Genomic DNA, 15,123 nt, shown 5'->3' on the forward strand with positions numbered 1-15,123 from the left:
ACAAGATCAACATATAATAAAATAGAACCCAAAACAGAAACAAAGATTAATGACATGTGATGCTGATCAAGCTTTGTGACCTTTTACAGCAAAAATGGGGTGTTGTATACATTGTTTGTTAGTTGTTGTTTAACTGGTTGTTGTAGGGAGGTTATTTTGGCACGCTTAGTTGGGATATGCTTCAGTGGCTATTGCCACTGTACTGTAAGTTATGGACCAAGTTTTTTCCCCTTTGATTTATGGCCCAAGTGCGAAGTGTAAAGTAAAAGGTAAAGTCTGCATGTGAGCCAAGTGGCCCATCAGGCCGGAGCTTATCCCGGTTTCTGTAGCATGAAGCGACTAGGAGTATTTCTACTCCCCCCTGGATGGGATGCTAGTCCATTGCAGGGTTACCCCCAGCATTAAGTTCGCCGGAACCCATTTATACACCTGGGTGGAGAGAGGCACTGTGAGAGTAAAGGGTCTTGCCCAAGAACACAACACAATGTCCCCGGCCAGGGCTCGAACCCGGACCGCTCGATCCGGAGATGAAAGCGCGAAGTGTACGGGTCATAATTCGAAGGGGAAAAAATGAGGATCCGTAACTTACAGTACGGACCGAGAAGACGAGGTTAGTAAGATTTATTATATCTCCACTGTGTGCTCGACAGGTTCGGGAATGATTTCTATTCATGCAGACTCGGAAAGGCTTCAAATTTCTGACACACCTCGAAAGTAAAACGAGTCAGTTTGAAACTGTTTTAAGTTGTTAGCATACTTTATTACATAGTTTAGAGTATCAGAAAGTTTTAAACTTTCACTTGCTATAAAAGTTAAGAACACTTTTTGATAAATCACGAAACAGTTTGGCAACAAAACCAACTTTAAATTTTAGACAGCTGTACAGGAGAGTACGACCCACTAAATTGACCAATCACGGTGTGCGTACTAACTGAGAGATATAATAAATTAATATATACCAGCCTCACAAAACAAGTGCCACTTAGACATAGCTTGCTGATGGTAGTGTGATCATTAAATGTAAATAGACATAATTTGAGATTATTTAGCAAATTTTAACCTTGATCATCAAGTCACTCTCTGCTATTTCTTTCTCTCTATAGTCCTTGTGTACTGGGGCAGTGTTGGTGTTTGGATAAGTACTGGTGCCATGGCCAGAAGGACTGCTTTCTTTGACTTTCAGTTCTTTCCACATGTCAGCAAATTCACTTGGACCGTTATTAGGTTTATTGGTTTGGACCAAAGAAATCTGACAAGAAAACCATTTTGCATTAATATGCAAGCAATACAGAATGAGAAATGACTCTTGCTAATTTCAGACTCTTGGCAACTTTCTCAAATTGTTTATACATGTATATCAACTTGTGAATACAGTTCAACAAAAAGTTTCATAATGTGTTGTTTACTAGAATATAACTGCTGTACACCCACTGTTGGAGCTGGAAATTATAGAGCACGTATGTCAAATGCAAATATTTTCACTTTTTCATGCTATAATCTAAACCAAATAGAAGATGGCCTGGTGTTTCTGTTTTTTTTTTCAAGAAAATAATGCACTTTTGAGGTCTAGAAAAACTACTGAATTATATACAATCACATGTTTTGCTCGTGTTTCTACTTGTAGTCTAGGCCTCAAGCATGCACTATTTTCTTTTTTAAGAACTTCTCAAACTCATTAATAATTCATTAAGTCAACTACCTATCACTGGATGTATACCACATCAAGTGCATGCAAGCGTTTGGATGTACCCAATGAAACACAATGTATCATTCTCCAGTGAGAGAGGTATATACCATTTGATTAAAATAATTATGCATGATCATTTACAAGGTGCTCACAACAATGAATATTTATTAGCCAGTATTATCTTTACCTTTCTTATTTCAGCTCATTTACAAAAACATTCACATCACAATAATCATTAAACTTTGAAGCTTTGAAAACAGAAAAAAAGTTTTGTTCACGTTTGTCATCAGTCTCTTCTTCTACAGGAACTACTGTTTGAATGTCTTCTTTAAGGCTATTACTGTTTTCATCTACACTCAAAATGTTAGAAACAAGTTAAGCTTGATCTTCCCTGGCCTTTTCATACCTAAACAGTGTATTAGAAACATGTCCGGTAATGCTCTCTAATAAGTTTTTTATCTACTTCACTCTGGAATAACCTAGAAGCACATGTAAGCCCAAGATAGTGGGCTGTTGTTTTCTTTATCTCAACTGCAGAGCACAAATCAGGCAAAATTTTATGTAATGAGTTTATCTCACTGGAATCTTGAAAAAAACCCAACCTTGAAACAGTAAAAGCACTTGGCCCATGGTCTCATACTTTCAATTGTCTCTTGGTGTTTGGATACCCCAATGAAATACTCACTCTCCCTGTAGAAGTAGTACATGAAACACCATTTTCCATTAATTTGCTAAATGATATCTTCTATGTTCCCAGATGAAGAGATCAACGGTTACTGTGATTTGTATTTCCAGTAAAGGAGTGGACAAGTGTCAAGATCAAATGCAATTGTTTCACTCATTCAAATATGTCTAGTAAACAAGACTTAACACTTGACAACAAATGCAGGAATTGGAAAACTGAAGAATTTTAAACATGGAGGCATTAATGCTTAGAAAATGTTCGTCCATGCATGATACACTATAAAAATAGACAAATATGTTGGCTTTGTTTTTGGCTTGGCAGGTAATTTTGATGCCATCACACTAGTCACAGGTACAATGCCTATAAAGAACCTAGTAGCAGGTCATGTCAGCACTCTTCTAGAGTTTCCAAACCAAAAGTGCCTAGGAGTATTTGTACTCCCCCTAGATAGGATGCTGATTCACTAAAGAGTTGCTTCCAAGCATTTAAGTTGCTGATACGTATTTGTATACCTGGGTAGGGTGAGAAATTGCCTGTTGTCCAGGAACATAGAATCAGCTGTATTTAATAATTAGATTATGAGCTCGAGATTTCTGAGGTGATAGTTGATGAGGCCTAAGGCCTCATCAACTATCACCTCATAGAAATCAAGAGTGAATAATCTAATTGTTTTACTGGAATTCTCACTGAATTTTCCTTCAAATAATGATTCCAATTATTTCTGGTCTTACTATTAAACTTCATGCTGTGGAGAATTTGCGCAGACTGAATTTCAATTTGACATTTGCAGTTGTGTATGGACACTTATCAGTTTCTGTAAAAACTGTTGAGCTTTTTAATTCAAGAAACCATAAATGCCCTCCTTTTAGTCTTCTTAGGAATTTTGTTTCATTTGTTTCTAAATGTTCTTTGAAAACTTTGGAGAAATGAGGAAACATTGCAATTTTTTTTGACCACACCAAGCCACTGAAAACTAATGGCTGATAGTGTGCAATGGCTCAGCCAATCAGATTACAGCATTTGCATACTTGTAGAATTCTACCAAATGGCGATAGTTTTTGTCATATTCAGTAGGCTTCAAAAAGTTATATTTTTCAAGCTTTAAAGGGTGAGACTTTAAAGGGTGGTCTCAAAATCAAGCAACTGGATACTTTGTCATTTGCAAAAGTTTTTTTTGATTAAAACTGGTTATTAACACACCACTGAGAAATTGTAGTCATAAAGCTTCTTTAATATTTAAAAATGGATGAGCAATCAGGATAGGACATGTTCAAAATTTAAAAAAAATGTTCTCTGGTTAAAAAAAGTTTAAAATTACTAGGGCTTTTGATTGCCAATCTGCAATCTTTGACAATCAATGAATAAAAAGCGTGACATTAAAATGTATACCGTAAAAAGTGTGAAGTAGAAAAAAATACAATAAAAACAAACATATACTTGTGAGGAAATAAAATGCCAATACAGAGTTCATAAAGGAATTGAATATTGTGTGGGTGATGGTTTTGAGTTTTAGTCTGATTCAACTGTGATTGCAGTATGCCAGAATTCCAGTATTTTTCTCACACAAAAATTTCTCTTGTCAATTACATGGGCATTATTAAAGTCAACAGAGTGGCCATTCAACCATGTGTGAATGGCAATGTTCGAACCTTTTTTGTATGTTTTTGTGTTTGTAATATATTCTTTCTTCCTGGTTAGTCAACACTTTCCAGTTTCTCCTACGTAGTTCCACAGGCAATCTGCCCAGGGAATCTTATAAACAACATTTGTTTGCAGATCCCCTGGCGGTCTTGACTAAGGGGAAACAAATCCTGTCGTAAGGTCTTGAAAGGTCTGCTTGTGGCTTGAAGTCTGGTAATTACTGGTAATTATGCTATAAAACATCATACCAAAACAAATTCAAAACAAAGAAAGCTTGAGGGGGGCTTTTATCTAGGGAGGGGGGGGGGACTTATAACCGGATGTCTTTTTTACTTTACAGGTAGATGGGCCTTTAACTGGGGGGGGGGGGCTTAAAAGCAGGGAGGAGGCTTATAAGTGGGGGGTGGGGGCTTACAAGAGGCAGTTTACAGTATATTATTAATATTTTGGGTTTACAAGAGCCACGTAGTATTCACAGCAACTTCTCAGCAAAAAATGCTTTGGTCAACTCAAGCATTATTTGAAGCAGCTGTAAGGCATTATTTCAAGATTTGCAAAGATATCCTTACCGTTCTGTTCCGTCACACAACCCTTGGTCCTGCAAACCTTTACACAGCATTAAAATTTGGTAGTTTACATCGGTTTATGTCTTGGGTCTCAGGTTATTTTATATCTTGCATGATCTACCAAACTCTCATTTTGAACGAGGACAGCTTTTATATTTCGGGTCACATCCCTTCTCCCTTTTTAGTGCAAAGATTACTAGTATGACTGCACATCTTTCTTAATTACCCCTAGCTCAGATAAGGAAATGTCATGCACTGTTTTCAAACCACACTAGTGGTTTTCCACTGATCGAATACAGAAAGGGAAGTATTGCTTTCTCTTAGTGGCTATTTTAGAAAGAGACCCAGAAGTTCATTTGCGGCTGAAACATTCCCAAGTTACTGGCATTAAACCTTGTCAATAGTACTAGATATATCCAAATATTTGTTATTCATCCACAGGTCACACAAGCTCAGTATGTGACTGTTGATTCCATAGATGGATTATGTTACAGAATTTGTCTGGAAATAAACCCATTGACTCCCCGAGCTTTTTGCCAAAAATGCATTTTTTGGAGATTTTGGAGATTTTCAGCCTGGATATGGGCCAAATCAGCTTCAATCTTCTCAAAAAGGCATTTGCAACATGACAGCATGAAATTTTAATGTTTTTTGCCTTTCCTTTTTCTCCTTTTGTGATGATGTCAGAAGTAAAACAAAGGCCAAAGCTCATCACAGGTGGTTTCGGGTGGCATGGGTGTCAATGGGTTAAATAAACAAGCAACAAAAGCAGCAAAAAAAACAAAAAACAAAAACAAAATGCTGGCAAATGAACAGACTTGCGATTGACAGTGGGCACCTTGTGTAAACACCATTTTTGTATGGAAATCTAGGTCCCCTACCAATTGTCCCCAAGCTAGTATTCAAATTTAAAGTGGCCTTTGATAACTTTCACCTTGATGCATGCAGTCATCAACCCAACCATGGATTTGAAAGGTAACTCAATGCAATTTAATTGACAAATTCTTAAAAGTTTTCCACACCTATATATTGACCTTGTAATAGTGCTCATGGTGTGCATTTGCCAGGGTTTCTTCATTACTTTCATTGCTTGATTTACTAAGGGGTATGAAAACTGTACATTATGGTAACTTATTCTGTGTTCGATTATCCGTAAACCAAACCTTGGCTTAGAGTGAATAGAGAAGAGAGTCAGAGATCTACAATGCGTCCAGCCCTCATCTTAGAAATTTCAGTGTTAAGTAAATATTAATTTATTCATGAACTTGAATCTGACCCATTGAATTTTCTTTTTCCAGTTGATTTTATATGGGTCCAGTAGGGGGGGTGGGGGGTGGGTAGGGGGTCAGTAAGGAGTCAGCTGGCCAGACCTGGGGCATATATTGGCATATATTGATTTTCTTTATGATGTGGTTCATATTGAATTTGTTGCTCTCACAGCTTACCAAACAGTCCAGGAAAGGACATTTTCCATTTTCTTCTACCTCTCTGCTAAACTGGATGCTGACATTCTGTTTGTTTGGGTACCCAGAAAACCTTTTATTATTTCTTTGCATATGGCAGTAAATCTGTCATCAACATAGCATACCCATAGCAGTACTATTGTCTGTAGGTACGTTGCAAGGGCACATTCCTTGTTATAATTATCACTCTGCACTTGCTACAATTAATTCAAAAGACTGTGCAAAATGTCAGAGTTTTTAACTAAGACTGATAAACACACTCACTTTCTGGAATTGCAGTGGTGTGGACATCATCTCATCATTGGCACTGTGAGTAAGATATTGCATGAGTTACTAAAATGACTTGAGAGAGGTAAGTGTAAGAAGCTATGGGAAAGGTTTATTGGTCACGTACATGTACAAGTGTAAATGAAAATACATACACCGTGTTACTAAGGTAACAAAAAAACATACTTAGTATGTCTGTTAAAATTGAAGGCTTTCGTGCGAAAAAGGCATATATAGCTTTTTGGGCCGATTTTAATTTTTTCAGGATCGAGCTAATTTTTGGCAGACTGACTTTTTTTACATGAAAAGCATTGTTGCATAATTGTTTTTGCTGATTTGCTCTTCGTTTTCAAGAAATTACGTATGCAAAAAAACTCAGTTTTCCAAGGGTATCTTTTGGAGATTGTTTGTTGAACGAAAAACAAAAGAAACCTTTTGTTTTGCTCAACAATGAAGTCACCGAAGCAGGGCATTTGCCACTAGTTGTTTGAACTGATACAGGGCTTATTATTTATATAATTACGCTATGCTCTTACTGTTGCTTTGTTAGTGCAAGCGAATAAGGCTCTGAGCAGGCCAGATTTGAGTTTGTTTTGTTGTGACACTGGTTTGATACCAGGTCGGTCAATTTTTTTCCAGTCTATTTCTCTACTTCTTTCAAAAATAAAAACATCTTTTTTAAAAAAACCGTGCTGTCAAAGCTGCTAAAAGTAACCGTTGAAGTTTGCGTCACGCCGAGATCCACCTTCCAAGGATTTGCTCCAAAAGATGCCTCTTGGAAAACTTACCCTACGATGCTTTTCATGGCAAAACAAGTCAGTCTGCCAAAAATTAGCTCGATCCTGAAAAAAAAAATTGGCCCAAAAAGCTATATACACCCTTCTTGCACCAAAGCCTTCTATTACCCTATCTTATTGACCTTTCCCACATTCCACTCCAGTGTGTACAATCAGTAACAACAGAAGCAGGTAGTGGTGGTCATATTCATACATCCCTTGTATTTTTAACTGCCCTGACCTCGACTTGACACATCTGATTGTTGTGATGTAGAAAAGGTCTATTTGTTCTTGGTATCGTACTATAACAAATCATGCTCTTGTTAAACTCTCTAACATAAAAGCTTTATATTAATTCACTATTCAGGGCGACCTTCGCCTGGGTGTTTTAACCCTACCTACCCTACCTACATGAAAAACTGACAGAAGGCCAGCATTTGAATTGTTGGGTTTCCTAATCTCTTAGTCTATCACCAATTTTGAGTGGAACACATTTTCTAAAAATATTCTTTAAGGTTAAGGCACTGTTTGACAGATCCACTCCAGCTTGTAGTCAAGTAAAAAAGGTGAGTTATTTTCGCTTTTGTGCCACACGGTAAATATGGACCAGTATAGTGTACTTTCCCACTAAAAAGAGCACTTAAATTTCCCTTAGCCTGAGAAAACATTAATTCTGACCCATATGTGATTGCAATCAAAGCCATGAAATTTTGATTAAAGGGGTTTGGATGATCAAACAATTCATTATCAATCCCAGTCCACGAGTTCCTTATTATGAAGAGTTTTAAAGCCCACACTGATATTGTGAGATTTAAAACACTTTTCAAATGCACAGATCAGAGGTAAAGTAGAGTAAGATGTTTCAAGTTTTAATATTCACAGCATCCTCTCAACAAACATCCAACATTATGGTTAAAACAAACAAGGTTTCATTCAGGAATCAATAAATATTTCCTTAGACTGTAGTAAAAGTGGAAAATACTTACTCTTCTGCTATTCTGTTGAAATACATTTGTGCTTGTGGAAACCCTTTGGCTTGAGTCACTGGTACTCTCTGCTTTGTTTTATTGTAGGCCAAGTTGGGAGAGTTTTTGAACTGAGAAGGACTGTCGTGAGTATTATTTGAAGGAGACATACCACAACCAAAATCAGAGATTCCTAAGAAAGGCATACCGTTAGTTTAACAGTGACCTCAAGGTCATTAATGCTCTCTTATTCCCCATTACTTGTTGTCAACGCCCTTTAACATGGGCACCAAAGAGAAAGAGCTTGGGAATTTTATAATAATAGAGGTGCTTGTCCCAGGGAGATACAAATTATTTGAACTCCTGTTTCTCTGTGACCATGAAAATTGTTTGCAATTCAGAGCTGTTCATACAGTAACAGATTGTGACCAAGTACCTGTAATAGGGGTTAACATTAAATGTTTTTGCAACATTTTAAACATCAATGTTGCATTAATATTTACCACTATTTTACAAGTTGAAGCAACCTATTCATAAAGTTAAACTCAGTCCAACTTGTTTCTGCAATGTGCTAAATGTGGGAATACAGGCAACAACACTTTTCAACTTGCAATGCAACATTACCGTGCGACAAGTTCCAAAGAAAATGTTATTGTATTACTTGGCCTTAAAATTTAAAGTCCCCATGAAACCAAATGAAAAAGTTGCCCAGAGTAGTTCTATGGTATTGGTGATGATGTTTTGACATTACTGTAAATTTTTCCATTCTACCCATACTTTTGTCCCTCACCCTTTGCAAAGACAAGCCATCAAGCAAGACATTTGCTTGCATGGCCATTTTGATTTTAAGCTGTCACAGAGTTTGCACAACTAGTGCCAGTTTTTACTTCTGAATGCCAATTCCAATTCATTGGCATTCAGAAGTATTGTTATGGGTGTGAATTTCACTCACCCACTCGATCCATTCCTGTTAAGGTACAAATGCATCAGCATAACCCAAAATTGACCATATTTCATAAAAATTGCTTTACACTTTTTCAGATAGATCTTATTGCGATCTTTCACTTAAAAAAATTCAATGGAAAAAGATTGATTCTGAGCAAAGTTATAAACGAAAAACATTTCTTTGAATTAACTACCTCTAACTGATAGCTGTCAGCGGGTTGTCATGAGAAGTGCATTTAAGTTGCATGACAGATTGCTGCGTAGTACGATTGTCAAACGTTTGTGTTTGGTAGTCAATTGCAACAAGCATTTGTAGATTGTTGTTTCGAGCTTAAATATGTTGTTCAAGAAACGCAAAAGTTTGTGTCCATTTGCAAATGCGAAAAAAGCACCATAGAGGAAAAAGCTGGAAAGGTTTTGAAAACAATTCATAAGAATTGGGCTGATGCGTTAGCAGGCTAGCGACGAAGGTTCCTGCTTCAAGCAGGAGAAGTTGCTAAGCATTACTTCCTTGGGGCCTCGGCCATTCGAAGCAGTAATGGTATCATCTCAACTCAATTGCTATCTCCTGAGTTTCCTTTACGTTGTTTACGAGAGCGCTCTTTTGATTTTGTAAATTCAATTGATATTATCCCTGCAATAAGAACTGATCATGCGGCAATTGAACACTTTCGTGCAAAAGGGGTGTATGTAGCATTTTGAACTGATTTTTATTTTTTGCAGGGTCAAGCTAATTTTTGGCAGACTGACTTGTTTTGACATGAAAAGCATCGTTGTGTAATCGTCTTTGTTGATTTGCGCTTCGTTTTTGAGAAATAACGTGTGCAAAAAACTCAGTTTTCCAAGGGTATCTTTTGGAGATCTTTTGTTGAGTGAAAAACAAAAGAAACCTTTGTTTTGCTAAATGATGAAGTCACCAAAGCGTGGTATTTGCCGCTAGTTTTATTATTCATATAATTATGCAATTCTCTTACTGTTGCTTCGTTAGCACAAGTGAATAAGGCACTGAACTGGCCGGTTGCAAGTTTGTTTTCTCGTGACACTGGTTCGATACGAGGTCGGTCATTTTTTTTCCCGGTCTATTTCTCTACTTCTTTCAAAAATCAAAACATCTATTTAAAAAAAACGTGCTTTCAAAACTGCTAAAAGTAACCATTTAAGTTTGCACCGCGTAAAAATCCACCTTGGATGGATTTGCTCCAAAAGATGCTGCTCCGAAAACTGAGTTTTTTGCATACGTTGTTTCTCAAGAACGAAGCACAAATCAATTACGCAACGATACTTTTCATGTTAAAACACGTCAGTCTGCCAAAAATTAGCTTGATCCTGCAAAAAATCAAAATCGGCCCAAAATGCTATATACGCCCTTTTTGCATGAAAGCCTTCAATTTGTAATGCGTATAAGGGAACTTACCTCTTCCTAGCCCGATTTACCTATCCCACCGAGGAGGAAAATGAGTAATATACTACGTAGTACGTGTTACTGAGAGATAGTGAAGTATCTATACTTTAAATCAGATTATTCTACATAGCAAATTTACAATTTATCTGAGTCGGCATCACCGAGGATTCTTGCGGGTGTTCCATCTGGGGAGGTTTTCACAAAAACCTTTCCGTTGATTGTCCATGTGCCCAAGAGAAGACCATCTATTTTCATACCGTTTGCTCTCCCTAGCAGATGGCATCTAAAGTTCATTAGGTTCTTGTTTATGAATAGACGACTTGTATTAATTGCTGACCCATAGCTTGGATAAATGTCGGCCAGTTTGATATCTTTTAACTTAATGCGCCCTTTACATAGTTCCCTTTTTGCTTTATGACTTACAAACTTAGCAATGATTGTGTTTGTAGCTCCGTGGCATCTTAACTTCTGTGAAATTTCTATGTTATTAGGTGTTATGACGACATTCAATGCTTTAGCAACATTCAAAACTACCTCTTCCGTCGACGCATAACAGCTCTCTGGAACTCTTGCTATCTCCAGCGAATTCTTTCTTGTATACTGCTCTAAGTCGTCCAGGGAAGACCAAAGAGATTGCATTTCTTCCTTCTGTTCTTTAAGTTTTCCTTTGGCGAGTAGGAGTTCATTCTTAAGATTCATTCTCCTTTGTTATGCGTTCCACTGATTCTTTCATCTTTTGAAATTCGCGGCCTTGAGTATCCACTGATAATTTCAACGCCAACATTTCTTCTTTAAGGTTTTGGTTGTGGCATAGGATATTGTTTACAGAGCACTGTAATACCACCAACATAATTCGTAAATCTGACAGAGTGGGTTCAACTTTGGATTTCTATTGGTTGTTGTTATCGGCCATGTTCTTGGAGGTCTTAACTTGGCGCTTTGCTTTGTTCAGATCATCTTCTGCAGAGCCTCAAGCTTCTCTCTTGTTCTTTTTCGAATTTTTAGGCATAAGATGGCATTTAAGTTGTAAAGTAGAGCGAAAATTTGGCCTAAGAGGTAGGAAAGGCTCCCGCTCAAAAAGCACAACCACTCATGTCACATGTGCTCCTCAAAGTGGATGAATTCCTCCCAAACCAGGAACATGAAACATCCCAGAACATCAAAAAATATATAATAATTATGAGAAAAATATATAAAATTAGATAAAGGAATAACCTAGAAAAAAAAGAGAAAAAACATAGAAAAATTAACTGGTTTCAGCTCCGAATAGGCAAAAAAAAAAAAAAAAATTAAGAAAAAAATAGAATGCAAAAGACTGCAATGAGTGAAGCCTCGTGCCTTTAGCTATGTCGGGAGGGAATTGATGCACAAGCTATATATTCCAACAAATCCATTCCTGCCACTCATTCAGGATTAGTCTCATCTTAGTTTAGTCTCGTGATGATCCATTATTTTACAGTGTGGTTGAAGAGGTCGATTATTACCATATTGTTTTGTTGCTGTTGTTTTGTTCATGGCGAGCGAAAACTGGGGAGAGTACCTATCCCTGGAGTAAGGGCATCTGTACTCTTCCTATATTTCTTTCATTCATAAAAAAACCAAGATAGCAGCATTCAAACTCTTCAAACATACTGAAAAATATGGGACTGTAAACAATCTACATAAGTTTCTGATTTCTTTATTCAATTCATTGCATTGCATATGTACGAGTTCCCATGGTGTTACACAGCATATAGTTTCTAATTCGAAGTCCTCGAGCATCGAAGATTTATTGACTTGCCAAATGGAACTTGCTTGTTTTACAACAGTTGTACACCAAATATTTACTTGCATTCCAAACCTTCAGATCCTGTCAAAGGGGTGATTAAAAAAAAAGGAAAGGCTTATTTTCTCCCACTCAAACCATCATTTAGAATACGCTGAACAACAAGTTATGAACATGAGGGGGCATTTATACTGGGCTGGGAACACCAGTTTATTTACTTCTTTGATTATTGGTTTTGGTTATTTCTATATTTAATTTTCCACATTTTTCTCATAATTATTATAATTCCATGTTCTGGCTTTTATTGATGGCCAATTTAGTCGTAAAGGTTTGTAAACAACTTGTGCCAAGCCAGGAAATTATCTTGCCCTATGAAATTGCAAGCCAATGGAACAACAGCACCTCCTTGCACCAATGACAATACAGGATTCCCTGGGAAAAGCACTGCATTGCAATGCATTTTCCATCTCACTGTCACATTGAAGAGAAAGACACTAAAACGAGCAAAGTAGCCAAAGGCAAAGGAACAACCTGCGGCAAGACAAGCAAAGCTAGGAAATATACTGATGAGCACAAGAACGAATCAAAGTAGACAGCTAAGGCAGACTGCTTACGTATAAAAGAACCTTTGTGGCTTTCAGTAAGGTGTTTTTGTTTTCTTTCCTATACAGAAATGGATCCTTTCTTTCTTCTTTGGGCTTGTTTGTTTTTTGTTTCCCTCAGTCCAAGGATGGTTTTCTGTTTTGATTTTCCACTTGAGAGCAAGAGCAAAGGGCTTCTATTCACAAATTTGTTAAGTGTGCGATGTAAGCAATACACAATGATGTGAAATACAAGCTCCAAGATGGGCGTTTGCCGCAAAAATTCTCCTAGTGGTTTCGTCAATTTACGAGATTATGACACCTTCCTAGTTTATTAATTTTTTATATGTTTTTTCTCAATAACTTGGCCGCTTTTTGAGATTTTTAATATTGTTCTTTTGTATACATTAACTAAAATTACTGACTTAAATTTTCACAAATAAGAGAGAAAAAAAAAGATTTTCTGTTCCCTTGAAGGCAGAAAGGAACCTTAACAGAATCATATGCTGCACAAAGAATGAAGAGATTGCTGTTGTGCAATGTCCCATAGGGACTAAGAGCTAACAAGAAGATCTGTTAGATCTTATAACCACGCTTTTAAAATTTAACTTTTTTCTTAGTACTACAGTCGCAACGCAGTGCATATTCCAAAGCAATCTTTGATGATTCATTGATTACTGTAGACATCACAGCACTTGATCAACACAAACTCTATTATCGCACCATCAGTCGTAGCCGTTGTGACATCTCCGATGACGTAATAGTCTTAATCTGGAACTTTCTTCGGGATATGTATGGGCATGAAGATACGAACACTATTACAAACCGCTTTCTTTCTTTAAAGTCACGATTAAATTTAATTGTTTTTTCCCTTGAGTTAAGGGTTAGCAAAGAAGTCACATGAGTCACATAACTCAAGAATTGCGTTATCTACGGCTATCTTTAGTACGGGGGTTATTTCCCTGCCAATGACGTAATCTTTGCACGTTCTGACACGTTCTTTGCTTGGCTTGCAAATATTTAATTTTCCTTCCGATCTATGAACTGGCTGTGATGAAACAGTCAAAGGATTTACTTCATTTGCGTAAAACCACAAGAAATACTCACAAAATTACAAATAAATTAATGACCGTCGCTTCTGCCGAAATAAACTTGCAAAGTAAACACAATCGTATTTGTCACGTAGCGAAAGTGAAAGCTGCAACGTCAGCGCATTCCATGGCTGACGTAATACCTTTTTTCAGCGTATTTATTTTTCCCTTTAAATCCAACGCTTTGATAAAACGAAAAGAAAATATATTTTACCCACAAAAAAGAAAACAATATCCGTAAAATTGTCCGTGTATTTATGTTTTAACAGCTTCTGCCGCAAAAACATCACACGTTGCATGACTCAAAATTTGGCAGAGCGGAGGTCTGGGTCTGGTCACCGACAAAAAAAAAAAAATAAATAAACCCCGGGTAAACCTAGAACCGCGCTCGGCCCATGGCTGCGCGGTTAATTATTATTAGAGGATAAAGTAAGTAAACAAACAGGATCCTACAATAAATTTCCCACTTAAAAGCTGTAACCACTTGTGTTTGCTGATACCAGAAATCCAAAAAAAAATGATGTTACATAATTCACCTATTTCTACACCTTTATCTTGCCAGTGATCTCCAACTGAATGGAATAAAACTAAGCATAAGCCCACAAGTATGTATTGCAGACCTAGTTTTTGAGGAATACATATAGGCCAAACAAACAAAATATTGACTATCATACTATCATTCTTTTAAAAGGTGCCACAATATAGGTACAGACCTGGAGAATTCAGCCTCACATCTGCTGACAGTTTTGTGTTCTTGCTTTTCTTGTCCAATTCAGGTGATGCACCCAGGTTGGGACTAAACGAAGCTCTCCCTCTTAGGTGTTGACTTTTGCCTCCCGACTTCTCTTCAACCTTTTTTGCTTCACACCGAGCACCATAACTGATGTTGATAAGTGATGCAGCTCCCATTAAGTACACTTTGTTGGATGAGCATCTAATGACAATAAAAAGTTGATTCTGTTGTCAACAGGTCAGACACAAAACTTATTTCTGTCACCTACAATGTACCTTAAAAACTGTTCAGGAGCACAGTCAAACGGTTCTCTGTAATGTGATATGGATAGCCATAACTTTCTTATGTAAACATTACTCTTTTGCTTGCTGTCATGTAGTTCCACCATGATGCACTACAGTAATAATTACTATTATCTGGTGTGGTCTTGTGTTTTTGTCATCCTGTTTTGTGGTTTTGCCCTCATTTTTTGATGTGTCTTAATGTAATTTAGGCAAAGTTAATCCTGAGCCAATGCAGCCAGCAGTCAGCCCCATTGGCGTATGTGACCTGTGGG

The 15,123-nt window shown here is 37.2% G+C and overlaps 1 protein-coding gene and 1 pseudogene across 2 annotated transcripts in view; both read right to left on the reverse strand.

The window, feature by feature from the left end:
* LOC110041816 (5'-3' exoribonuclease 1-like) overlaps positions 1 to 15,123 on the reverse strand; it is a 247,804-nt gene that overhangs the window by 30,444 nt on the left and 202,237 nt on the right. For both annotated transcript variants that reach the window (XM_089283773.1, XM_089283774.1), the window contains 4 exons: positions 14,548 to 14,768; positions 8,072 to 8,243; positions 6,307 to 6,349; positions 1,061 to 1,249 (listed from right to left, as the gene is read on the reverse strand). In XM_089283773.1, coding sequence (XP_089139899.1) covers positions 1,061 to 1,249; positions 6,307 to 6,349; positions 8,072 to 8,243; positions 14,548 to 14,768 — 625 coding nt within the window. The remainder of the gene's footprint in view (positions 1 to 1,060; positions 1,250 to 6,306; positions 6,350 to 8,071; positions 8,244 to 14,547; positions 14,769 to 15,123) is intronic.
* On the reverse strand, positions 9,703 to 12,217 carry LOC149116779 (uncharacterized; annotated as a pseudogene).

The sequence above is a fragment of the Orbicella faveolata genome, unplaced genomic scaffold, assembly GCF_042242905.1.
Source record: "Orbicella faveolata isolate gen_17 unplaced genomic scaffold, um_ofav_v1 contig_12, whole genome shotgun sequence".
NCBI lineage: Eukaryota > Metazoa > Cnidaria > Anthozoa > Scleractinia > Merulinidae > Orbicella > Orbicella faveolata.